The sequence below is a fragment of the Melanotaenia boesemani genome, chromosome 5, assembly GCF_017639745.1.
Source record: "Melanotaenia boesemani isolate fMelBoe1 chromosome 5, fMelBoe1.pri, whole genome shotgun sequence".
Taxonomy (NCBI): Eukaryota; Metazoa; Chordata; class Actinopteri; order Atheriniformes; family Melanotaeniidae; genus Melanotaenia; species Melanotaenia boesemani.
Genome location: NC_055686.1, coordinates 25,822,597 through 25,849,966, shown reverse-complemented (window position 1 = coordinate 25,849,966; position 27,370 = coordinate 25,822,597). Strand labels below are relative to the sequence as shown.

The 27,370-nt window shown below is 39.2% G+C and overlaps 1 protein-coding gene across 1 annotated transcript in view; it reads left to right on the top strand.

Moving 5' to 3' along the window:
- LOC121639283 (Fc receptor-like protein 5) overlaps nucleotides 1-27,370 on the top strand; it is a 51,911-nt gene that overhangs the window by 22,994 nt on the left and 1,547 nt on the right. The window contains exons 7-12 of the mRNA XM_041984443.1: nucleotides 24,656-24,958; nucleotides 25,212-25,472; nucleotides 26,358-26,606; nucleotides 26,826-26,939; nucleotides 27,062-27,077; nucleotides 27,174-27,265. Coding sequence (XP_041840377.1) covers nucleotides 24,656-24,958; nucleotides 25,212-25,472; nucleotides 26,358-26,606; nucleotides 26,826-26,939; nucleotides 27,062-27,077; nucleotides 27,174-27,265 — 1,035 coding nt within the window. The remainder of the gene's footprint in view (nucleotides 1-24,655; nucleotides 24,959-25,211; nucleotides 25,473-26,357; nucleotides 26,607-26,825; nucleotides 26,940-27,061; nucleotides 27,078-27,173; nucleotides 27,266-27,370) is intronic.

Below are 27,370 nucleotides of genomic sequence, written 5' to 3'. Positions count from 1 at the left end.
GTTACAACAACAAGATTCACTATACAACGTGGGGTCAAACAAGGTTGCCCTATTTCCCCATATAATTGCCACAGAAATGTTCTCTATTTTTATAAAAAAAAATCAGATATTGCTCCTTTAAATGTTTTGGGGACACCGGTTTTCATTAGTCAGCTCACCGATGACACCACCAGCTTTATGAAACACCTATCTGAAACTCCCAAAATAATACAAGCAATTAACATTTTTTCTGACGCCTCTGGACTCAAACTCAACTTAAATAAATGTGAGTTAATGTGAGATCATATAACATTCCTATAAAATCTGTTATCAAATACTTAGGAGTACATATAACTAAAAACCTGGTTAAAAGAGAAAATATGAATATTTGTTCAGAACCTTTCTGTCAAATTGTCTCAGTTTCATCAACAAGTTTTTTATATTGGAAACTTTTGTACAATAGAAATGTGACGTTCATGAACGAATCGATTCTTGTGAACGACTCTTTTAAATGAACGATGGGAACTGATTCACAGCTGTGAGCCGTTCATTTGTGAGCCATTCTTTTTATATACAAAATTTTGACACTGCCTTCATCAAATCAAATCAAACTTTATTTATAAAGCACTTTTCATGTCATAGGCAACACAAAGTTCTTTACATGATTAAAAACATAAGAATAAAAACACTCAATGAAATCTTTCACACAGTCACACACACACGTATACGCACACGCCAAGCCCCCCCCCCCCCCCAACCCCCTTCCAGCTAAAAATGACAATGAATAAATAAATGAATAAATAAGTAAATAAATAGTGCAGTTGAGTAAAATGAAAATAAAATAAATAACATTTGTGACATTATAGAAGTCTGATGTCCAACACGCTCCATTCATGTGAAGCATCTATGGGCAGAGAGTATTATTCAGAAACAAATACTGTGAGTTCTATTCAAAACATTTACTAGAATTTGAATCTATATTTTTCCTATAATTTTTTAATCTTGTATAGTAGCTTTAATGTAGGTGTACATATTTTGATTGTTTGTTATTCTTATATATTGTGAAATTTTGTAAGATATTGTAAGAACGAGCCAGTCTTTTGAATGGCTCTTTGAAAGGAACGGCTCCTCAAGATCTGGCTTCAAAGAGCCATAAATCCCATCTCTATTGTACAATCATAATTTCACCCTGCACAACATCCCAATTTGAAACAATAGATACATTAAAATAAGAAATAAATCATTGTATAATAAGGAGTGGATGGATAAAGGTATTTGGTCTATAATTCGATTTGTAGCGGATTCCCTCGTCTTCAAAATAAAGATTGGAACCTTTGTTTAATCGTGACTGAATTAAACAATCACTGAGGATTTTCTCTCCTTACAGACTAACAGTCTCACTCCCAAAGTGGGGGTCTGACTCAAATTTATGACTTGGTTTCCAGCTCCACAGGTCAACAAAGGTCAACTCTCCCCAACCTGGACTGGGAGGACTTCATTAGGTTATTTACGAGACCTGGGAAATTTCTGAACTTTAATCCTCTGCAACATAAATTTGCTTTTTAGTTAACAACCAAAGGATCCCAGATGCAACTCTTCATCCCAATGTCCACTTTGAAACTGTTTCTTACTAAACTTGTGTTTTCCTTCAACTGATAAGCGGAAACCCCCTTTAACAGGACACCTGGACACACCAAGAAACGTTTATCTTAACATTCCAGAGGGTAATAAAGTGTCTTAATGTTCCTCTATGTCCCAGCAAGAGGAGACAAAGACTTTGTGTGAAAAGTAAAAGATCATACTTTTACTAGTCAACAATGTTAATTTAAATAGATACACATATATATATATATGTGTGTGTTTTATCTTGATACCATGCGCATGCATATGATCATTATCATTTTGTACAAGGTTTAATCAACAAGCTTGATTAATTGGTGACCTGAAACTTTATTACTGTGTTTGTGTGAGATATAACCTTTTTACTATTTTTCTTGTCTTTTCGATGATTCACTGATGGATTTTAATGATGTCTCATTTAAGGCTTTAATAACTTGGATATATAGATATATTCACAAAATGTTTAATTTGATAAGTCTTTACAAAGTGACCAGACCAGCCCCTCTGGATCTGCTATCTGACCCAAAACCAGCCCACAAGACTGTTATTGGTCAAGATAACGGTCACACATCCCTCCATGGGGTGGGTCTTCAAAACTAACACTTTTAAACTCAGAACAAAGAGTTTAGTTCGTTCTCTTCTTCCCCTTCCGTTAGTTCTGTTCGTCCTCCTTCGCTCTCTTCCTGAAGTGGACTTCCAGTTCCCTTCAACCCATCCTCTCCAGACATGGCTTTCTTCCAGAGTTAGGACACTTGGTCTGAACGCCAGAGAGAAAGAGAGAGATGCTGCCAGAGGATTGAGTTTGCAGTGATGTGAAGAACATCACCCGATTCTAAGTTAGTGCCTGCATTAAGATGCATGATTGACTATTTTTGGCTCTTTTTGGACTCCGAAGTTCATTCCCTTTTCCCAGCTAATACTTCGCTTTTCTTGAGTTATGTTTTATCTTTTGGACTTTTAATATTGATCCTAAATTTTGATCTTTACCCTGGATAACTGGTTAACGCAGGCTGATCAAAGCTCCAGAACCAGTGCTACAGAATCTTTTTGGACTGACCTAAAGCTGGACAGTTTTCATCTTTTGCCATATCACCGCAAGTCATTCACTGTCCATCATCGATACCACCAGCCGAGCCGCGGGAAAGCCCGCATCTGCAGAGCTGCCTGATCCAAACCTTCGGACCACCACGTGACACATCTTCTGGCCTTCTGGAAGTCGCTCGGGATCCAAACCACCTGCGCCAACTTCCTCACTTGCCATCAGAGTCACCACAACGGTCGTAAGTCGGCTCGATCCAAACAGAATCGGACGAGTCCTGCTCGGATCAATTCTCTGCTTATCTGCTCAAGAATGGTTGGTTGTCTGACAGTGATCTAGTAGTTCTACATCTTAGTTAAACTTCCAGTTTAACAGATGAGATTCAGTTTTCCTAATCTTTTCCTTTTAGGATTTAGAGATCTTTTTCAGTCCTGAACCCTAGTTTAATTAACACCACAGGTTAATTAACTTTTGTTCATTTCTTGCTTACATTTCATTCATTCTGGCACATTGAAATAAGATTTTGGTTTGAACTCCATATTCTGCATTTACCAATGTTTGATTCATTTTTCCATGCGAAGTCCTTTGTATATATTTCCTTTTCATTTATGCATGATTAGTTTAGTAATAAATATTTCATATTTATTCTAAACTGGTCTGGTTATTGTGAACTTCTCCTTTGAACCATGTTATGGGTCCCTTCGACGTAAGAATTCACGTTATTAGCGTCCCGAGACTGATTGATTGATAATTGATTGATTTTTAGCTTGAATTAATTAATTTATTAAATTAATTAATTTAGTTCTCTAATGGTGTCCACACAGCCATTAGATTAGGAAAGCTATCTGTGTGGTGGTGCCCCACGAGTAAATTCATAAATAATTCCAAGAAATTATTAGGATTAATAATTTTATTAAACATCTTTAATGTTTAATGACGCTTAACGCTACAACTTGGTTGATGATAGGTGGTGTGTGATTACATACGGAAATTTTTGTCTTAAATATGATCTGGTTGTTAATCGTAACTCCTTTGTTGCCATAATGAAAGCCACTCCTATTCCTACTTTAAACTTAATACAAGGGATCATCTCTAACTCAACTTGCATCTCTTCTCAACTCCCATGTCTACTAGTGGGAAGTTGTGAAGTTGCAAGCACTAAAATTTCAAATAAAACAATCAGAAGGATATTTGACATTACCCTTCCGCAACTTCATCGAACAAATTTTCTCTAAATAAATTATATACGCTCTATGTTCTAAATATTTAAAATTCCTTATAAATCCAAAAGCTAAAGAAATCCATCTTAAAATTTTAAATGGTGTGTATCCATCCGGTGATTTATTACAGCAAAGATTTGGTCTGGAAATAAATAATTGTGCATTTTGTGATAATTATGAAACCTCTGCTTACTTATTTTATCACTGTACCTTCTCTGAAGCTCTCTGGGCTGATATTCATGACTGGCTGCACACAAAAATTCAACTCCAGCCCTTTTCTCAATCAGACATTATCTACGGTGTTATGGATAATAATGATTTTGACCTTTTGGTAAACAATGTGCTAATTCTTGGTAAATATTATATACACAAAGGTAGATACATGAAGGTGAAACCCAGATTCTACATTTTTCATAATGAGCTCAGGGTTTCAGTTAATTAGTTTATTGGTTTATGGTGTGAGTGTGTGTGTGTAGTAGTAGCAGAAACCAGAAATCTTCCAGGTGATGCTCACCTGCAAAGAAACGGTAGATTTAAGTGGTTTGGCTAAACATGTACTAAACAGTGCTCTGTTTTAAATATAAAGTAAATGTACTAAAGAGTTGTTTAATATTTGTACTTACCTCTAGCTGTTTCTGTCTCCCAGGAGTGGTGCATGGACAATAGACGTCCCCAGGTGTTCAGGTGCCTTTTGTTGTTTCTGGGGGGAGGGAACTCAAGGTGGAACATAGGTTAAGGGGGAGTTTGTGGGGAATAATTTTCTATAGTTTAGTTAATCATTGGTTGGATTATTTAGTAGGATTTTTGAGTAGTTTGGGTTTATGGAAAACACATGGAAATGGTACGATCCAAATAAGCTTGTCTTCTATATAAGCAGTCAGTCGTGGTCATTCTGGTTGGTTGGTGTAGGTAAAAATGTCGACAATAAAGAAATCTAATGTCACTTCCAGTAGTTTTTTCTCCTATGTGCTTTTCCCCATGAAGGTTGCCTCTGAGACTGTGCACTGAAGATGACATAAGCCCTTCTTATTTTTTTATTAATTTTTTTTTATTCTTTTATCTATGTAGATATGTTTTTATGTATGTATTCATATGTATATAATTATGTACATGTATACATATATTTAAGAGCGATATGCTCCACTGTTCCTTTGTTTCTTCTTTCTATGCATCTGCTCCTCAAATGTTCTGCAAAAAGAAGTTGTATACCATGTTGTTTGGATATAACTTTTGTTGAAATACAAATAAATTTTTAAAAAAAAGATTCTTTACAGGAACCTGTACTGAAGATGTCTTCTCTTCAACCAGCGAAGCCCTCCCCAACAGCCTCCCATTGTCACTCTTCTACTGTCGATGCAGAGGAACCGGAACTGCAGCCCTGACGCTGATATGACATTTACCAGAGACGTCGATATACTCAGAGTTGCAACACTCTTATTGACTCCCGTGTACAAAAAATGGCAGCACATTTCTGGGTTACTGTAGACGTTCAATAGTTCCAAACACCAGATCAGACTGCATTCATCACCAATGCATTCCATTCATTTTCAGAGGTAAGTCGATGCAATATCAGTCTTATAAGTCACAAAAATGCATGTACATTCTTTCTGAAGTCATGCATTAAAATAATTATGTCTGTTCAATGTGATAAGTTTTTGTTTAAAGGTGTTTTGCCTTTTTATGTTATAGATATTGGCCTTTTACCCCATTGTCTCCCAGCACTTTTGTTTAGTTCGAATAAGTGTGGTCACAGTCTTATTTTATTTATTTAATTGTACTGGTCAAGTGCATTATTATTTATAGATTTGTAGAATTTGATGTTCAGTATGAGTTAGGTTAGTGGAAACGTATTAAAAAATGTATAAAAAGGTATTGTTCTGTCACCTCTGTAGACATAATGTACCATAAATTATTTGTTCAGGAGCAGTAGGCAGGAACAGACATCCATCAATTTGTCACTTTTCCTTTCCCCATGGTTTATTTTTATCATTTCATTATGCACACTGAAACTGATTTATTTACTGTTTCGCCTAGGTCAGGTGAGTTTTTAGTGAAACCGAGTTGTTACTCAGTGAGACATTTTGTTTTACATTCAAAGCAAAGCAAGTTATTTGTACAGCACAATTTAACAACATGGTGATTCAAAGGGCTTTAGAAGGACATTAAAAACATAAGAATATATGAAGCATAATTTAAAATAAAAACATGACAAACAGGAAAGAACATAAACTAAACATGATCAAGTTAAAAAAAAAAAAACAGCTTAAGAGAGACAGTGCAGATTTGGACTTTTAAATACAAACTATTGAAATGCAGCTGAGAGACACAGTCGTGTCTGAAGGGGATCTTCGGTGTTGTATGCATTGTGTCTTTGACTTGAAGTACTGTCCATACTGCTGGGACATTGCATGCTACTACACGGCTGGCTTTAATAATTAGATGAAAGTAAGCTGTAACAACCTAATCATTTAACCTTACAAAAGTCAATTGTGAGGACGGTGAGCAGTAAGAAATACAGAAGCTAATGAGAACCATCATGTCTGATCTTTAATAAATGCTAGTTTGTTTGTTCAGATGAATATTTCCCTCCAAAAATGTATGAAATTATTGTTCTGGTTACACTTATTTAATCTATTGTCAAACATGACTTGATCATCACTTAAATTAACATTAACATAATAATGCATTCAGTGACAAACATGTATGTGCAGCAATAATATGTTTATTTAGTTTTCACCCTCAGTAATCCGATCGCTGCTGTCTGTTCTGTAGTAGAGTAAAACAGGGCAGGGTTTGTGTGGAACTATTAGAGGCTCCATGACCCACGTGACCGCTCTTACAGCAAAGTAAACGGATGTCGTAATTCCTAGTATATCGAGGGCTCTGACATATACATGCTCGTCTCTGTGCTGTAGGCTAAGGCAAGCCAAAAGTGCCAAAATTCGCCCCTCTATTGGCGCGTTTGGAATGAAACAATGCCGTCTTGTAGGGAAAAACGGTGTTAAAAGCTCCGTTTATGTCGTGTAAAATAAACCTTTTGTTTGTATTACATTTAATTCAGCCCCTATTTTGTACAGCCACTAAAATTGAACAGTGATCATCCAATCACTAAAGAATAAGAGTAGACCAGTCCAGTTCATCACTGATCTTTGTTGAAGGATTGTCTGCATTGTTTCAATAAGTCTCTTGTCTGCTTGTGTGCTTACATTGTGACAGCCTGATCGTCTGCCATGTCATATGTTTGTCTCTGATTAAACACACCTGCTTCACTGCTCCACCCTGCCTGAAATCAGCCAGTAGAATTTTCTTTTTGCCTTGAGAGGCTGGACCAAAAAGTTATAAAAATGGGACAGCATTTACCTGAAGGGGAGGAGTCGGACAGTCGGAGAGAGAGAGAGAACGGTGGCAGGTGTGATCGAGGGCGGACGAGTTCAGCACGGGAGGAGCGGTTGGAGGCTTGCTCTTGGGCAGCGCGACAGACAACGGACTCGCCGGATGGAGTTGGTCTTTATTCTTCCTGGATGCTGGAGTGGAGGACCGGTGTCGTGAGTCCCAGTCTGGTGTTGTCCTTTTCCCTTTCTGCTTGCTTGTGTGTTGCCGAGGAGAGATTGCCCTCGGACATCCGTCGTTTCCTTGTTTTGGTGCCCCGCCGCGGGACTAACTGGAAAACCCGGAGTGGAGTTTATGGTATTTTTTCGTTAAATTGGTTGGGACCTGGATTGAACTAGGCCTTGTTTTGGTGCCCCGCCGTGGGACTAACTGGAAAACCCGGAGTGGAGTTTACGGTGCCTTTTCGTTAAATTGGTTTGAAACTGGATTGAACTAGGCCTTACAAGGTGGAACTGAGTTATTCAGAGGCCGAATTTAAATGATGGTTTTTTCCCCTCTTTTTCGTTTTTCTAATTTTTGATGGCGTGAACTGAACTGAGCTGAACTGAACTATTATTCATTTTTTTGGTTTTTGTTTTGTTTTTTTGGGGGGTTTCATTTTTTTGATTAAACTATTTTGAGCTGTACGATTGCCATGGTATTATTTTTTTTTGTTGTTTGCTTAGTTGCTATATGTATAAATGTATAGTGTCATTATGAACTGGTGTTGGGTATGTTTCTTTATCTTTGCCAACGGGGTGTTTGTATGAACTATTTATGAACATCCCTTGTGGAGTGGTTATTAGGTCTCAGGTAAATTATAAATGTCAGGAGAAAGACCTGGCTGGCACCCCGGAAAAATAAATGAATAAAATTTGGTTTGTGATACACCTGAGCAAAACCGTCACAACATCTTCAACCATATAAAATGCACTGCCAGGTTACAGATTCGAATATAGATAAAAAAAAATGTTATTTCTTAACAATCCAGGACAGATACTAGACTGGCCAAAGAGAATTACTGTTCCTGCCATTCATTCCACTTTGGAAGATTATGTGAGACAACAGGTCCAGACAGGGGTAGTCATGGATTAGAACTGCTGTGTGATCTTTCTTAGTGACTGTGAGTCATGAACAACAACAATCTTTGTAAAATGTAAATAGTTTCTATGTGTTTACACTTCATTTCAAAACTTTAAATGTTTGTAACTGTGTTTATATTGTAAATAGTTTCTTAAGCTTTGTTCATCATGTCACCTTATAATCAATATCTTTTTTTTTTTCCTTTGTTTTTTTCCCAATTTGTTTATTTCCAAATGGGGCTGTGTATTAATTTCACTGCTAATGTTTTCACCCAGCCGACAGAAGCCAAGTACGCACCCTGAAATATTTAGTAATTAAATCAGCCTTAATGTCTGTATTGGACACCATGTTGAAAGCTGGGCATAGAGTCTGTAAGAAGTCTCCAGGTTTGATCTTATCTTGTACTTTTCTGTGCCTCAGCATTCAGTCTCCACCTGTCTGAAGACCTCTGTCACGCTGGCATACCTAAATGATTATAGCTCAGATGCATTAAACATCTCAAAATGTTTCACAAGACTGCTGCAAAATCAGACAATAAATATATATATATATATTGATCCCACAGTAGGGAAAATAACGTGTTAAAGCAGAACACAGGACAAAGTGCAAACAACATTAGGAAGCTGGGGCACCGACAAGGGGGTGTAAATCCTAAAGTTTTTTTTTTTATTATTTTATTCTTTCTTTTCACAATGACCAGCAACACAATCAGAAAATATTTTGTTCTATTATACTGATTGAAGGAATGCAACAGTCCTTTCATTTGAGCAAAATAAACTTAAACAATTATCAAGTAAAGCAGATTAATCCACATCATTTTAAGGTGGCAGTTTTTTTTCACGTTACAATAAATTTAGTGATTTAGACCTGGACAAAAGTAAAGTTTGTAAATACAAATTTTCTCAATCACTTTAGTTAAAGACAGTGAATGCAGAACCTCCCGGACTCTGAGTGTTATGAAGGGCCTCACGGAGACAGGACTGGTTTAACAGGTTTTATTATAAACAGAGTAACATGCTGAAGCAAGAGTCTTAAGATCTCAAAGTTCATCTGAAGTCCAAGTTGACAGCTTGGGGAGTCGGGACCGGGACGGGGAAGTGGAAGAGTTCAGTGTATTTGAACAAGGTCCGACAGAGACTGGCAGGAGAACTGGAGCTTATAAGTCCTGGAGCCGAGATTACTTGCAAGTGTGCTTAATTAGTATTCTGGAGAGGGAGAGCAGCTGTGATTGACAGGAGCAGGTGTAGCAGAGTCTGGTGCAACGGTGACACTGAGGTAAAATACTTGAGCTTCTGGTATGTTTGTTGGAAATGTAAAGCCTGACTCTGACATGATCATATTACAGAGGTCAAACATATCCACATCACAAGGAATGGTGGAGAGGAACTTGTTTGTCTGTTTGAAAGCATTAACACTGTCATGTAGAACTACAAAATCTTCACAATTCCACAGCAGTGGTGCAGTATACATCACTTCAGGGATGCCACTGGGTACATTGTCATTCTTTGTTGACCTGATACGGTGGCTGTTCCAGACCATCTTGATCTTATCCAGCTCTTCCCATAATAAATGGGATGAGTGAGGATGAAATGGAAGAAAAAACAGACATGGATGAATTTCAGTTTCATTAAATAAACTACAAGTGGAGATTATGTAGACTGTTATGACCCCTCGGTGATCGAGGAGCAAGAGGGGTAGTAGCAAAACAACGCTGGAGACAGATACTCACAGTACAATTAATTTATTTACAATAATAATATAAAATATACAAAACAAGGTAGAGTGTCTGTATTAAAGTCACCAAAAGGAAAGAAAGGCACCTCAACAGTATCCGTTTCACAATAACGCCGACCATAAAAGTGTAACTCGTTAAACTAAAAAGCAAAAACCAACTTAAACTGAAAACAGGTAAAGCCCAAAGTGGCAGCTTAACAACAAAAGAAAAACCAATAACACAAAACCAAAAACAAAAGGAGATTTCTTACAAGAGGCATAAAGCTCTCAAACTCACAATTAAAGTCCTCAAATCAGTCCAGTCATACAAATACTAACACCTAATCCCCCACTGGGTAACAATGTAATCAAATGCACACACAGTGCAGTCACAGGACACAGAGAGCGAGTGGAGAGCTGTGCTGTATTCACACACAACTGCCCTGACTGGAGGCATTCCCAGCCTTATATAGACTTCCAGGTTGCCTGGCCTGGGAAGAAGCGGAGAAGTCATTGAAGGATCCCCGGCCAATCACCTGCAAGCACTGGCACATTCATATTTACATACATGCTCTCCAGCTGACAGGCCTGGGCCGTAACATAGACACTTTTAAATCCAGGTTAAAACATTTCTCATGTGAAAGAAAAATGTTTTATTGACAAGATAAAGAAAGAAAGTAACTATAAACATAGTAACCCTCCCTGTTTGTCTGTGCACCTTAGGACAAGGGATCACGAGACATGGAGTAGCCACAGCGCACAATTTATCTGTACATTTATTATGTCTTTGCATATTAACGTCTTTAAAATCTTATGTTTTTAAAGAGAAACAGATTATTTAGGTCATTGGCAACATAGACATATTCTATTTTCTAATTTTTAAAGTGGTACAGCAGTGTTACACCAAATTAAAGTAGATTATTTGGACATAATTGTCTGAGTTCATGGTTCGAATTACGGAGGAGCTAAGCGGAGTTCGGTTTTCCTGAAAAGCAGCTGTAATCCCTGAAAACACGCCACAAAGGCAGAATTCTAAAAATGAAAAAGTTCACTTTCAAGTTATAATAAATTTATTTATTCTTGATGTTCCAAATGTTTCTTAATTTAAAAGAAAAGCATTAATTTGTCAGTGTTGTGTGTGTGTGTTTATTCATTTATTACATGGAAATTTTACCACCAACGCTGGTGATTCGTTCAGTGTATTTCAGCACCATGGACAGCAGCGTTGTTTGCTCTGTGCTGAGCTGTATAAACAGAGCCACCTTATTCACTGCTTTTCATGGTTGATATAAGAACTTTGTGTTCCTATGTGAGATGGTAATGATTATATCAGCTGCATACAGTACTAGTGGGATGTATGCGATGTATGCGAAAACCCTGTTTTTGACCTCGCTGCCGTGCATGAATATATATATATATATATATATATATGCACTCGACTTCAGGAGTAGTTCTGTAAACCTGAACTTTTTTTTTTTACTTATTTACTTTACCTAATTTACTTACTTTATATATTTATTACTCAAAAACCCAGAGGCCATAAGAGTCCTAAAATGTTACCTGAATTATGTTCTGAATACTGAGTTGCACCAGACATTTGTCCAGGAAGTCACCCATAAAAGGCCTTCATCTTTCAGCTCTCCGAAGAACTGTATCCAGAACTCCATTCCTTCTTTGTGAAGGATCCCCCACCAGCTCTTGATGTGTTGGTTTGAAGTAATGGATGCAGCAATGAAACTCTGACTCCCATATCTGTTGTCGGTATCATGGTGGTGGAGGAAGGTTTGGATGATAACGACATTTTCTGTACCTAAATCTGTCCTGACTACCCGAGGACATCCACCAGCCTGTTCACTGGCATTAATGAAGTAGCCTCCAACAACACGTGGCTCGCTGCTTGTGTTTGCTGCTTTTAACCAAATTATTTTGTGGGAAAACCCATCAATGCAACAGTTTATGCAGATTTTAATTTGTCATATGAATCTACATGCCAAATATAGTTTGGTCCCTGAGCATAATACTGCCTTCTGTTTAGTCTCCGGGCTTGACGCTGAGCGGATGAATGTGGATCCAGAGATATGAGGATTTTTCAACCTGATGCCATCCATCAGAAATTTTTTGTGAATCCACCTGTAACCATGGAGTCTCCCGGGTCCTTCCAGCTCCTTCTGGATGAAGTGAATGACTTCGCCAATGTCCGCATTCTGCTTACGTTTCAATCTGTGCGCCTTCAGCACCTGAATTCAGTGGCGTACATAAAATTATATGGATATGGACAGCATCCTGTGCACAGGCTCCTTACTAAAAGCGTACATGCGTCCAAAAGCCCAAAATATATTCAGATTTATAAAACCTGGTGTACGCACAAATGAAAGCAATTTCCCCTTTTTAAATCACACTCTTCCTGAAAGTTTGTACGAGGGAAATTGGCTTATATCCCGACCCCTGCACACCCACATTTAATGGTTAATGCAGAATACATTATGTATTTAAACAGACCAGCTGATCTGTTGCATTTTAAGCTTAATCGTAACAACCGACAAGAGAAGAAATTATAGTTTCATTGAGACTTAAGTTGAGGTGCTTGTTGGTGAGGTGGAGGCTCATAAAAACACTTTATTTGGGGTCAAAGTAGTGGAATAACAAATAAACAAAAGGTTGCAGGGATGGCCTGCCCGAACAGAAGTGTGCCCAGGGTGCATGGTGCACCTCGAAGTAGTCAGGTTCTGGTGGACGCTGTTCTGCGAATGCAAAGAGACACAAACAGCGCGGTGAAGGAAGCAACAAATCTGAAGTGATGTGTGGTGTTTTATTTTAATTCTTTAACTGATTAAAATAACTGCATGACACCTTCATGCAGCCTCGGTCCCCATTGAAACTCTTTATGTTGGGGAGGGGACTGTGTGTCAGGGTCCTCGTGGTGAGGGGGTTGGAGGTCAGGTAGAAGAGGAATGGCATTCCTCAGTGTGACGTTGTATATGACACTACATGATTATTCTGCACACCTTTTTGGGATGGTACAGCTGTCTGCCCCCCGATGCAGATTACTCCAGAAGAATTATTATGAATCAGATTTTAATTATTACAACGTGTATTTACTTACTAAGGAGCCAGCCATCACATAAAACGCCTGCCTGCTGTCTATTACTGACACTGCTGTGTGTCAGGATGAATGAGTCATGTATTGACCCAGACCACTGTGCCACTGAATTTGTAAGAACCATGTTTGAGTCACAAATAACTTATACATTGATTGAATGTACTGTACATGTTTACAGTTCACGTAGGCAAATTCTTTCTCACTCAGAGCCTTTACAGCAATGTGAGTGCAGTCAATCGTGCTGATTACATTTGGGAAACATTGCTGCAAATTGGCTTTTGATGTTGGCCTTTTCTCCCACAGTGTAAGGAAACTTAATGTATGCATGAGTGTCACAGCAGTAATTACAACACACCTTTCTCACAATTAATGCACCAGTAAGTGCAATCACTGTATAATTTGAAGATGTACGTATGAAAATACTGTGCTGTAACTCCTAAATGAGTGTGTGATGCAGACTAATGTGCGCCCATGAAGTGTTAATTTCATTTATATATTTGGGAATGATTTGAGTTTTGTGTGAAATATTTCTTGTGAAATATTCTTAATTTATAGCTGGCAGTCATTCATTAGACAGATGCAGTAACACAAGTTTACCAGTAGGCGGCGCAGGGAGACTGTGAGTCGCTGGTTCTCCTTCGTTTTCCTAGTGAGACAGCAGACAGCCATGAGCAAACTACTTGAGTGGGTGCATAGTGTCATCAAACCCTACTCTCAGAGAGGGGAAACCGGATCCATCCAAGATAAGGCATCTTTCCTGCACTGAGGACGTTAATGCTGCTTTCTTGAGTTTGGTTCTCATTCTGTTTTGAGGATTTGTTTGCTGTTTTTTGTTCATTTGTGCAATATAAGAGTTTTGTTGAAATGTTAAACAAATGTAGGTGGTTTTGTATCATAATAAATGCACAAAAGGAGGCAAATATAAGGCTTCTCATAAACATGCTGAACACAAACAGGTTTTCAAAACACAAATGATTCATTTTTGAGAAATTAAGGCAAATTATGGGGCTACAAAAGATGCTAAATTAAGAGCCGTTCAGGAGCCAAAAGAGCTGGCTCTTCCTTGGGAGCTGAGGCAAAAGAGCTGGCTCTCTGAAAAGAGCCAAACATCCCATCACTATGCCATTAACTTAGCTTCCATTTTTATTTTCACTGGGATCTGAACCCAGTTTGTTTGTTCCAAAAAGTTTCTGCTCCAGTTCTTTTTTTGACTGGCCCAACTTTTTAGTAATAGATCAATTTGGAGCCAAAGTTGCAGTTTCATCCCTTGCTGCTGCACGAAGTGTCATTTACAACATTAGAAACGATAACAATCAATAAATTATGACTATGGTTGAGAGAGAGAGAGAGAGGTCTCCGTTTGTAAGTAGTCAGTTTATTTATTTATTTATTTAAAAGAGCCATTTGCAGTTTTACTCAGACTTCTATGTTTAACTTATAGCTGACCAGTGGCGTCGTCAGCCGATTTTTCCGGGGCTTTAGCCCTGGGTTTTTTGAGTCTAGCCCGGACAGCAAAGACAAATATAAATCTCTGTATATAGATGCTGTTAAACTAAACTGCCGCCCGCTCCTCCAGCCGCTCCGCTCTGTTATTTCTCAACAGCCACAGGTTACACACACACACACTCACTCACTCTCACATCCAGAGCACCGCTGGGCTGAGCAGGGCTGGACTGTGGGTTGGAGAGTCTGATTAGCCTTGTTACTAATGTCAAATGGAGTTACTGGGTGTCAGATGGGCCGGTATGCAGGGGTATGCAGTACCGGCTCTTTTAAATGTTATCCCTTAGCATACCAAGACTTTTTTTATAGCGTGCAGTGCATACTGGGACTTTTATAGGCTTTCCTCAGCAGTCTGTATACCCTCCTCCGACCTCAACACAGTTTACAGCTTGTATTTGCTGATTTAAAAGAAAAAAAGTCGTCTAAAAAGAAATCTATTGTTTTAACTCATAACGCTTGCTGTATGACGTCACGCCACACTTCCCGTTGTTCACTCGCTTCTGTATTTATATTCAAGTGGATGTGCTTTGGATGAGAGGAAAGGCGGAAGAAAAATTATCATGGCTGTAATGTTAGCCTGATGTTTGCCAGCTTTTTTTTTTTGTTTTAAAAAAAAAAAGCATCTGATGAGGTCCCAAAGAAGGGAGAGTCATTGAGATCAGTTACAGGAATCTATCATGTAACACTGAGTAGATACTGCAAATCACTGCAGAAGCTGAGAGACCAGCAATCCAGTCATCTTCCCAGAGTAAGCTACAATAGAATAAAGAAAAGCAGAAGAAGAAGCAGCAGTAACTCCACCCCCACCAATAAATAAATAAATAAATAAACACACATGAAAAGCGCTGAAAGGCAATGCTGAAGATTCTGAGACCTTGGATGATGGGAATATTTGTATTATCTACATGGAGCAATCTTGCAGCTCAAGGCCAAAGGAAGTGTAGGTAAAATGTACCCAATGTAGTCTATGGGGCCACCAAGCTTGCACTCCAGGGTTACCAATTTTCATTTGTCAGTATTGTGATTCAGATTAAGAACATAGTCAAACAAAATATGTACAAACTAGCCCTGTTTTTTTTCTTTGTTTTTTATATGCAAAAAGTATGTAAGCTCAATATCACACCTGAATCTTTTTACACAAGTGCAGAGTTATGATTAAGCAGTTGTCACAGGGGTGACAAGATTGCTTGTGTGAGTGTGTGTGTGTCTGCAGCCCTGCCATTAGAGATAATTAGTCACAGGTGTGTGTGATGAGCAGAGGGAAAAGACTGTGGCAGGGCTTCAGACGCGAGTAGTGTGTGTGAAGCAGCGGGTCCGACGGTCCAGGGGGAATCGTGTACCAGGTCAAGGACGCATTGGAGACGTCCAGCTGGGTCAAGAGCGTGGATAGTGAGGACTGACCGAGTGACGGGACGGCCGTGGGCACAGACGCCGGAGAATTGCCTGTGCGACAGGACGCGCCGTGGGAATTGTGGAGGGAGGAATGTGCGGCAACCTCCCTCCTCTGAGCTAAGTGTTTCTTTTGGTTGTGTGGGCTCCGCTTTGCATGGGTAGATGTTTTCCTTCTTTGTTGGGCTTGTGGATTGTTGCGTGACAGCGGTAGCCCTACTTTGACCAGACAGCAAAACCTGCAGAGTAATTCCTGTCGCCGGCCTTCTGAGTCACGGCCTGTCCCCTACACAGGATTCAGAGGGACCCGGTCACCTATAGGAGCTGCCAGTAGAGGGCCACCCCATTACTTGGACTTGACTGAGGCCTGGCTTCTACATTTTTTTTATTCCTCTTTTACCTTGTTTTTATAAAGAACTATAAAACATTCATTGGTGGGATATCTGTTGCATGTTCTTTCCTATAGAGTACTCCCTCTCGGACCTACAGCTGGTATATCAGGGCTTTCCGCTCTGTGACAGTCATAGTACTGTTATGAAAGTTTGTTCAAGTAGGCTTATTCACACACAAATTCACACACTTCTGAGTTAAACATTGAACATTTGAGCTGTAGTCAGTTAAAGAGAGAGATTTTGTTTGGGATCTTTTTTTCTTTTCAATAAATCCATTTTTGAAGCATATTATACTGTGTGGCATCTGTTTAGGCTTCTTTGGACCAGTTGTTACAACCCTCCCCAGTAGTGGGGTAGGTTGTAACAAAGGACAACCAAGTGTTTGACATTAACATACGATGTCTGTGATATTCTTGCAGATTTTTGAATTGGTGCATTTTTTTAGTGAAGAAATGTGGGTATTTCATATAAAAGTTTGAGAACTGTAGCTCAAAAATTCAATGAGTTACAGGTGTTGCGGCAAAAAGTGTTACAACCATCCCCGGTCTCCCCTACTTCTGAATAATCATTTACAACACCAGACAATGAAGGTCGGATGCTGCAAGCTAGCATTCAACGGTGAGGCTGCTGCTACACAAACATCTGTTCCTGTAGACACCGCTACCGAATGAGACATAAACAATAACATAAGACAAGATGAGAAGTGGCCAGACTGTTGGTCAAAGGATCAAGTGCAGTATTTTTGCTCACAGAATAACTGGCTTATTGCCAGAGACAAAAAGCTTGGATGCAATGTGTGTCGCAAAGTCAGCTCACTGGGTGTTCAGACAGAGCAAGGACTTAAGGTTACAAGTGAGTGGAGTGGGTGTTTAATCTCTTCATTAGGGGGATGACAAGGGCAAAAAACAAAATTCACTGCGGAAGAAAATCAAACACCACAGAAATTCAAGATCTCACATAAAAGCAGTGTATAAACCCACTGGACAACTCAGTGACTGTGTCAGCATGCAGAGGATGAGGAATAAGGAGTGATAAGTAATGGGGAGTGATGAGTGAGATCATACAAATACGACCACACCTCTACGGAGGTCAGAGGCAGACCAGGGCAGCCCAGAGACCCGGGCCCTCAGCGGCAGCCCTGGAGCACAACCCAAGCTACCCCACCCCAAAGACGACTCCAGCCTCACTCGAAGGGCAGCAGAGGAGAGCTCCAGCAAGAGCCCCCCGCGGTCTTGGAGCACAAGCCCCAGTGGTCCAAGATCAGCAGCCGCCGGTCCCACCAGGGTCCTGCCATCCAGGGAGGCCTGAGCAAACGGCCCAGGGCCCCAGGAGCCCAGAGGCGGCCCCCCCATCCCCCAACGACCCCCCCCAGAATACCACCCGGCGTAGGCCAGCACACACCCCGACGTTCCAGCCACACACCCCAGGAACCAGGGCACCATCGACCCCCCTCCCCACTCTCCGACCTACTCCAATCTCCACCCCATATAACCCCACACTCACACCCTCCCCTGTGCCGCACCCGCCAGCCCTCACTATCACACAGTCACGTCACTCATAACCCACCCACCATGCCATGGGGGACACCCCAGGTGGACCGGTGGACAGTGATGACCCACATGACGTGCACTCCTCATAAATCCCTTTGTGTGTGTGTGTGTCTGTGTGTGTGTGTGTGTGAGAAAGAGAGAGAGAGCGGGGAAGAAGAGGGGTCTGGAGATGAAAGTCTGAAGGGAAGAGAACCTCCCTCCAGATGGTGAGCTGCTAGCAGCACGAGGCACCCCTGTTTCCCAGGAAGCCCCCCTGGGCAAGACAGTCCAGAGGCAGCCGCCTCCCATGACCAGGCCACACAGCAACTGCAGCCAACAAGCCGCCACCGACCTCAGGAGACACCCACCCACCAGACAACCAAGGATGGAAGGAGAGGAGTGGAAGGAGAATAGCGGGAGAGCCCAGATCCATAACACACCACCCCCAGGCCCACCCATATATATTTATTTTGTTATTTCTTTAAATATGTAACCCCCCCCCAACACACAGACACACACTAACACACAGATACTGGATTATCTGCACCATGTTTTCACAGTGAGCTCATGTTTCTTTCTGTGCTGCAGGATTAAAATGGGGAAGTGGAAGTTTCAAACCAAACGTGCTGCTCTGAGCTGAATGTGATGCATGAGGTCATTCTTGTACTCACACCTCCTTGTATGTGGTGAAGAACTGGAAAGTTGGCCTGTCAGTTTGTTCTCAGGCTTTTATTTTTATTTTATTATTTTATTATTTAATTCAGAATTTTATCTAGTTTCTCCTGAGAAGATAACACTTTTAAGGTTATCATAATAACATGGCTGAAAAACAAAGGCATCTCAAATAAGAATCTTTACAATTTCACAAAATATTTTCTGCTTTAATCTGCAGCAATCTGATGTTTCCCAGCAGGAGTTTGTATCATGAAGCGACAATCAATGTTTTCCACCTCACCTGTCAGAGTTTTTAAATTTGTGGCTGTAAATGCTGTCTTTGTGAAACAAAATGTTTAGCTTCAGCTCAGTGACACATTCAGTCAACGGTTTGGGGTCTAAACCACAATGTGAGAACATCTGCAGACTGTAGCATCAATACAATGAAACACTGAAATGAACTAAACATGAAAAATATAGAGAAAGAGATTTCAAATATAGTCCAGGCCGGTTCGACACTATATACATATGAGAGTTTTTATTTATATACAGATCTGTAAATGCACCAGAGGAATGATGTGTGTGTGTTGCAGAGGGAAATAACAAATAGAGCTCTGAGATGGAGAAAACCACAGTGGGTAGCAGACAAAAGCACAAGGTATTTATAACAACTGTGGTTAGACTGAACTACTTTAACTGTTTTCTGTGAGGATGAATGAGCTGCTGTGGTGCTACTTCCTACTCTGTGGGGCTCAGAGTAAAGTCCAGGACTGACCTGGATCCTCTGATCAGCTTCTGTTCAGTTCTTTCCTGCCCTGTTCTGTACATTCACCACCCCAGCAGACCACACAGTAATACATGCTGATGCTAGCACAGTGTTGTATGTTTTCAGCAGTGACTTCCTAACTCCAAAAGACCTCGACCTTCTCAGCTAGTGGAGATGAGTTTGGTCTTTCCTCTATAGAGCATCTGTGGTGGGTCAGTCCAGTTTATTGTTGAGGTGAACACCCAGTCACTGGTACTCCTTTACCACATCAGTGTCCAGTCCCTGAACCCAAACAGCACAACTTCATAAATAACTACACATCCACACAACACGTCCCTTATCAATAGCCATTGCAATAATTCTTTAGAGATTATATTAATTAAGACCTTACACAGACCTCTGTACATGAAAACAGCTAAAATGTTTCTACAGTGGACACGAAATGTAACCATGACAACCAACTGCTGCGGTCAAAACTACCAACGTTGTCTGAGCTCTGTGATAAAAAGGAAGGAAACGGAGGGGGTTTTAATTTAAGAAGAGAAGTTAGAAAGACATTAGTCTCACATGCATGTCAGATGTAACGTCTCCTTCATCATTACTGTTGATGCACATTAGAAGACTTTCTGACTGGCTGTGCAGCAGGACTGGATGTGATGATGGATCACTCTTTTCTCTGTGTGCTGGGGTTATTCTGTAAGTACATCACTGACTTGCTGTCTGCAGATGATAGAAAATATTTCTATATAGTGAGAATGACTGTGTATCATTGGTTTAATGTGTTTCTCTGAGAGCCTGAGAAGAACAGAGCTGTGTGTTTCTTGTTAATCAGATTGTTTAAGCAGCAGGTGTCTTGGTCCAGGTTAGACTGAAGAAGTGTGCAAACAGCATGTGTATTGTTTAAGTTGTAGAAATGTTTTTGGTTTTAATGCTCCTCTTTTTTCTCTTGTTGATCTGTGCTTTTTCTTTTCTAAAATGTCTCAGTTTATCATCAGTTTAGTAAATCTATTGAGGTTTTCATCTTTATTGCAGTGCTCCATACGTCCATTGATGCAAATGCTGAAGGTGAGAAATTATTTTTCTGTTTTTATTTAAACTGAGCTCATATTTATAATCTCATTAGTTTCTTTTTATATTCATATTCTATTCATATATAAGTAAATAGAAAGTTAAACCAGTATTATGTTATTAAGATGTTGGGACACCATGAGCCTCCAGAACAACTTGTGTTTCTTTTTGTGTTTATTCAGTTGAAATCTTCAGGATTACATGTAGATACTGTCTATTTACTGAAGGTAGACATGATCACATTCTCAGACACAAGGATGTAAAATGAAACATTTCTCATTTCTGTACATTGATGGGGTGGATTTTATAAAGGAATGAGATGCTACTCTGACCCTGAACCATGAGATTTTCCCCCAGAGTTTGTTGGTTATCTGGTATTTATTATTATAATTTATTTATTTATTTTATTGTTTATTATTATGTATTTACATTATAGACTGTTAATAATATCAGTAATAACAGCGACTTGTTGTTCTATCTGCTGAAAAGTTGTTTAAGTGTCTCCTACAAGATCTGCTAAAGTTAGAAATTACACATTCAGAACTAGAAATGCTTCACATCCAGGTTTGTTACAGATGAAACAAAGAGCCTCATAAACAGCATCAGTGCTTCATGACATGAATTTTATACGTTTGTGGATTTTTCTGAAATTAAGGACAAAATTCCTCCAAAAATCTTTCCTCTCATTTGGTGTTTTAATGATTCTGGTTGGATCAGAGTGTCTAACGTGTAACTACAAAGTTTTCATTGGTGTTCAGTTTATTTCTGATCTGATGATGTTTTAATAGATAACTTACATCATCATAGTGATGATCATTTCCTTGTTTTTTATTAACTTCCAGAAGATGAAGCCAAAGCCACTCTGACAGCAGACAGTTCAATCCTACCAGCAGGGGGCAGTGTGACTCTGACCTGTTCTCTGAAGATTCCTGCAGGATTCACTTACAATCTGTACAGAAATAATCACATCAAACATTCTGATAAACCAGGAGGAGTTTTCAAGATCTCAGATGGAGGCAACTACCGCTGCAGAGGATTTAGAAGAGACACAAACTTTATCACATCTTTCAGTAACACAGTCTTTATTCAGCAAACTGGTGAGTTTAGAAATTTCTTTTTAAATACAACAACATGGATTTTCTAAGGACAGAAGATTCATTGTGAAAACTTTATTTCTAAACGTGTAAAACTAATGTAGAAGTAATTTAAGCCCTAACCTCATTCTTATCTACATAAAGAGAACATTTTTATTTTAAACTGAGGTAAATGAAGTTACATCCACAATCAGTAGATAAACGATGGAAATGAATTCAGAAAGGAAAGAAAGTTACACCAAGTCCAGATTGATAAACTGCTTTTTGTTTCATTAAGATTTAAAGGTGCATAAACTAAAGCTATTAAATATTTATAAACATTTTTTGTCTTCGGGTTCAAGAGAGGAGACAGAATTTTTTCTGTTTGTCTAAAATGTTTTATTCTTATCCTTTGATTTCTCTCCATTTTATATCTTCAGTAAAATCTTTTATCTGTCAATCTTTCAGTTTAAATGTACCATTAGTGGAAACTAAATTACTTTTTTAATCCATTGATTTATTTTTTTAGTATGTGTGTTAATTATTTTAAAAGTTTCAAGTAAATAAATAAATATTTGATTAAGTCTGAAAACCACAGATGTAGAAAATAAATATGCGAAACAGAGTTGATATGAAAAATTAAAGATCATGTCATATTTCTGTAGATTTTCTGTGTGTGTAAGTTTTCTAACTGCATGTTTGTATGAACAGTTTCCATGAAGCCCACAGTGGTCCTGCAGCCCAGCTGGACTCAGATATACAGAGGTGAGACAATCACTGCCAGATGTGAGATCCAGGAAGGTGGAGGAACTCAGTGGACGTATGAATGGAGAACAACCAGGTTAAATAGACCTCCATCATCCAGAAAACACAGGATCATCAGAGTTACTGACAGTGGAGACTACAGCTGCCGGGGAAGAAGAGACGAGTTTTATTTAACACAGTGGAGTGATGTCGTCTCAGTAACTGTATCAGGTAAGTTGGACGTCTTTCATCCATTTTAACTCTGTTTTCATCTGATTCATCCAAACAAGAAGGAAACACTTCCAACAACATTATCATTGTTTTCCTCTTATTTATATAATTTATATATTTATTTATATAATCTGGAGTTTGTGTCCTGTGTGTACAAGAAAGGTCAGTGTTCCTGCCTGGCCCCCCATCAAAACCTTTCTAGACCCGCACCTACTTAACTGAAGTATAAACCATGTCTACCACCAGCAAACTACTGTTTTAAAGAAGATCCTTCCAACAACAATACTTCGCTGTCCTGTGGTCCGCCTGGGACGTGCCCCACTGGGCATGGTGGGAGGTGTGACAGTGAGGGCTTATGGGTACAGCGCATTGGGGTGGGTGCTGGCCCATGCGGGGTGGTTGTTTGGGGGGGGGCTGGTTCTCTTAGGCATGGTGCGGGCCCTCTACCTTTGGGGGGTGGAGGGGGAGTGCTGCTGCCTCTGGGCTACTGGGACCCTGGGTCCTTCGCTCGGGTCGCCCTGGATGGCACGGTACCTGGTGGGGCCGGCGGCTGCTGATCTTGGCCCACTGGTGCCACCAGACTATTATTCTGCTTTCTAGGATGCTGGACAGCACAGGTTAAAAAATTAAAAATAAAAAAATGATGGATGTATGGGGCTTGTCACACATTCGTTAATTGCGTTGAAATATTAACACAATTAATTAAATAAATTAGTTACCACTGTTAACGTGTTAATTTTGACAGCCCTAATTTTTATTTAATTTACAGACTTTTAAGCAGATGGTTAATTACAGCAACAAGAAGCTGCTGCAGCTAATGGGGATCCAAATAAAACAATAAACAATAAACCCCGGTTACCACCTGTTTGAGCTCTTACCCTCGGGACGGCTCCACAGGTCACACAGAACCCAGACTAGTAGACTAAAAGACACTTTACTTTTTTGAGGTGGGTCCTTCTGGACCAAACATACCTCTACATGTGGGCTGTTGCATGATAAAGTTTGGGAACACCTTTAAAGATTGACAGTCTCCTATCTGTGTAAGTTGAGTCAACTTTTTCATTTTCTGTTAGTAGAATCACATCAGGTGAAGCTGCTGTTGACCACTTCTTGTTTTTACTGTTGCAGCAAATATTGATTTTAACGTATTATATTTATGGTAAACTGGCATTTTAATTATTTACTGACAAAATGACACAATCATGTAGTTCCAGATTAACATGAAATCATATCATCATATGAATAATAGAGTCCTGCTGTGAACGTTGTATTGAGTCTTTTAATGAGAGCAGGAGAGAGAAAAGCTATGGACTGGTGGCTGATAGTTGTCTGTAAATGTCGGTTTTTATAGAATGTTAAGCTTTGGTTTGATTACTCAGCCTGTGTGTGTGTGTGGGTGTGTGTGTGTGTGTATGTGTGTGTGTGTGTGTGTGCGTGTGTGTGTGCGTGTGTGTGTGTGTGCATGCAAGCATATGTGTGTAGTATATGAATTAGGGAGGCCTGTGTTTATTCTCAAGTCCATCCATACAGCCACCCGGCTGATCTCTTCCATCCTTCGTTCCCACGTCCCACCATCATAACAGAGAAATGATGGATGTATGGGGCTTGTCATGTCATGCATGTGTTAATAGCATAACAATTTTTATACAGTTAATTACATAAATTAATTAACGCCTTTAACACATTATTTTTGACAGCCCTAATTATTAAATTTTGTTAAATCAGCTCCATGTATATCTTACCTGATACCTAACAGTGTTTCTTTAAGACAAAGCTGGATCTCATAAGAACAATTAAATTTATTCTATTATTTTATTACTGTTATAATTTTAATCCTTGGTGGAGCTGAACCCAAAATCACACATCTTAATATTCAAATGAAGGAGAACAAACTTTTTGACATTTGATTAAATTCTTACAGATTTAAACATATTTTTATTTGTTGTATGAGCAGAAAAAACGACTCAAATATAAAAACTTTTGTTTGTCTTTATTTGGACACTGAGATGAGCTCCTTTATTTGCATTTTATTTGAACAGTTTATCTGAACGATTGTAGATGTTTTAAATATATATAGAAATTTTAAATACACAAATGATAACATTAGTAGAGAAATGTTATTCAGAGTTAAGAGTCAACAAGGTCCAACATGTTTTCATTCAGATAAAATCTCTCTCCAGCAGATAAACCCCGGCCTGTCCTCTCTGTGTCTCCATCATGGCTGAGTCCTGGATCCTCAGTAACTCTGAGATGTGAGATTAAACCTCCGTCTGCAGGATGGAGGTTCTACTGGTATAAAGCTGTTCCTGATCTGTTAAACAACAGCTACAGTTATGATCTGCTGCCTTGTAGCACTGCTGGGACTGAACATGATTCCTACATCATTCATGGACAAACACACACAGCAGGATATGTGTGTAGAGCTGGAAGAGTGGACCGTGTTTATTCCACTAATCACAGTCAACCCACATTTGTCTGGTCTGAAGGTCAGTTTGAATGTCTGTTTATTGCTTTCTGTCTCCATTAACCCTGACCTTGCCTACTGGTATCTGTGGTTCTGCACTTTTAAGGTTTTACAATCATCCGTTCATGCTTATTCCAAACATCTTATCCACTAATAGCATTTAATACTTTCACTCTGAAGTATTTATCAAAATTAAAAATAATTTTTAGTGTTTTTAAACATATTGCAGAGTATTTTTTTACAAAGTTTGACCTTTCATTATGTTTGTTTTTCAGATGTTCATCCAGCAGCGTCTCTCACAGTGAATCCTGACAGAGTTCAACACTTCACATCTGACTCTGTTTCACTGAACTGTGGAGGAAACTCTGCTGAGTGGAGAGTGATGAGGTTTACAGAAACACATCATCTGTCACGCTGCTCCTCCTGGGGGAGAATGACTGGATCCTCATGTAACATGAACTGGTACCACAGTGGAGTTTACTGGTGTGAGTCTGGATCAGGAGAGTTCAGCAACACAGTCAACATCACTGTACAGAGTATGTTATGATGCTTTGTTTTCATTTTTAAGTATCACTTATCATTAATGTCATTTCCATATAGAAATGGATTTTCAGTGTTTGTCTCGTGATTGCATCCTATGATTTTGTGTTTATTATTGCTAGATTAATTCCTTCTGTGTTCAGCAGATTAAATATAAATCCATTCTTTAAATAAACTACTCTCTCTTCCATCATCACAAAGCAGCATCAAACTCTTGACTGTAGGTTTTACTTCATTCACTTCATCTCTTCACAAAACTATAGAACAATAAATATTTCTTCTTCCTGATGAATTTTTAAATATTTGTGACATCAAAATGTTCCTTAAGATGGTCATTATCACGTGTTTTAGTTAAAGAATGACTAAATGCCACAAAAAGAAGTCATATCTGGAACTATGTAAAACTTGTTCATTGGGATCATTTGTAGTGGAACAGAGCTGATCTGTTTACAGAAAACTGAGCTCAAAGTAGATTTTAGATTTTTATCAAGTTTTATCAACAATATATTGACAAGAATGATGTTTCCATCCAGTCTAGATCTAACAAGTCACACTCTGACTTCTAATCTCTGACTGAACTAAACATCACATCAACATCACAGCAAAAACTTCCACAGTAACAGTTTTCAGAGAAAAGTCTCTGAATGTGTCCTCCCCCCTCCATGACTCACTGGACAGGTTGAACAGCAGCTTCAGCAGCAGATTCCTCCAACCTCTCTGTCTGAAGGAACTATACAGGAGCTCATTCCTGCCTGCTGCTGTCAGGCTTTACAATACTTTGGGCATGACTGTGTGTGTATGTGTGTGTGTGTGTATAAAAAGTGCTTTTTAAATAAGATTTGATTCGACTGAACTTAATATCCACTGACTTTTCTTTACAGATGATGATGATGGTGTCATCCTGGTGAGCCCCGTCCATCCTGTGACTGAGGGAGCTTCTGTCAGTCTGAGCTGCAGACTGAGAGAACAAAACACACTTTCCAGTGTTTCTTTCTATCACAATGACAAACTTCTCCAACATGATGGCAGAGAGGAGCTGAACATCTCTGCAGTGTCACAGTCAGACGAAGGTTTCTACAAGTGTCAACATGCAGGAAAGACGTCACAACAGAGCTGGATGTCAGTTACAGGTAAGCAGCATTAAACTATCATACATTTTACTTTGTAAATCATTTTTCTGCTCAAAGCAGGAGAAACAAAAAGTTTGTTGATGAGTTTTTACTGTAGATCTGGATTTTTTTTCAATGTGTTCAAGCTTGAAATCACATTTATTTTTCTGGAAACACTGAGAGAATTATGTTCTAAACCCTTCATATAAATAACATTATTACTTTCTGTTGTGTTTCCAGCTGTGTCCAGACCTGAAAACTCTTCATTTCCTGTGCTGTTGATGGTTGGATCAGTTATTGGAATCATATTATTGATTTTCCTGCTCTTGTTGTGTCTCTGCAAACGGTCCAAGGGTGAGACCTTTTTTACTCTTTAATAAACCAAATATTCAGAGTTATTCTGATGTTATACAACAAACCAGCAGTAGAACAAAATGACCTACAAAGTCCTTTAACAACTAATGTCTTTTTCACAGATTTATGCTGCATCAGGTCTGTACATCATTCTTTCATTTAACCCCATCTCCAACATAAATCCTCATTATTTAACTTTTCTGTGTTAAACATTGTGTATTTATGATGTTTTAGGTGGATCCAGTCACAGAGCAGCAGTCAGAGCTCCAGTTCACATCCTGGAGTCAACCAGAATGAAACTAACCAGTACAGCTCTCCTCTCCACGGTCAGGACTTACACTTTTTATTTTACTAACTTTTTATTAACCTTTAAAATCGATGATCTGATTAGAATAAGAATAAACAAACAAATAAAAATTAAAAAGTTCAGA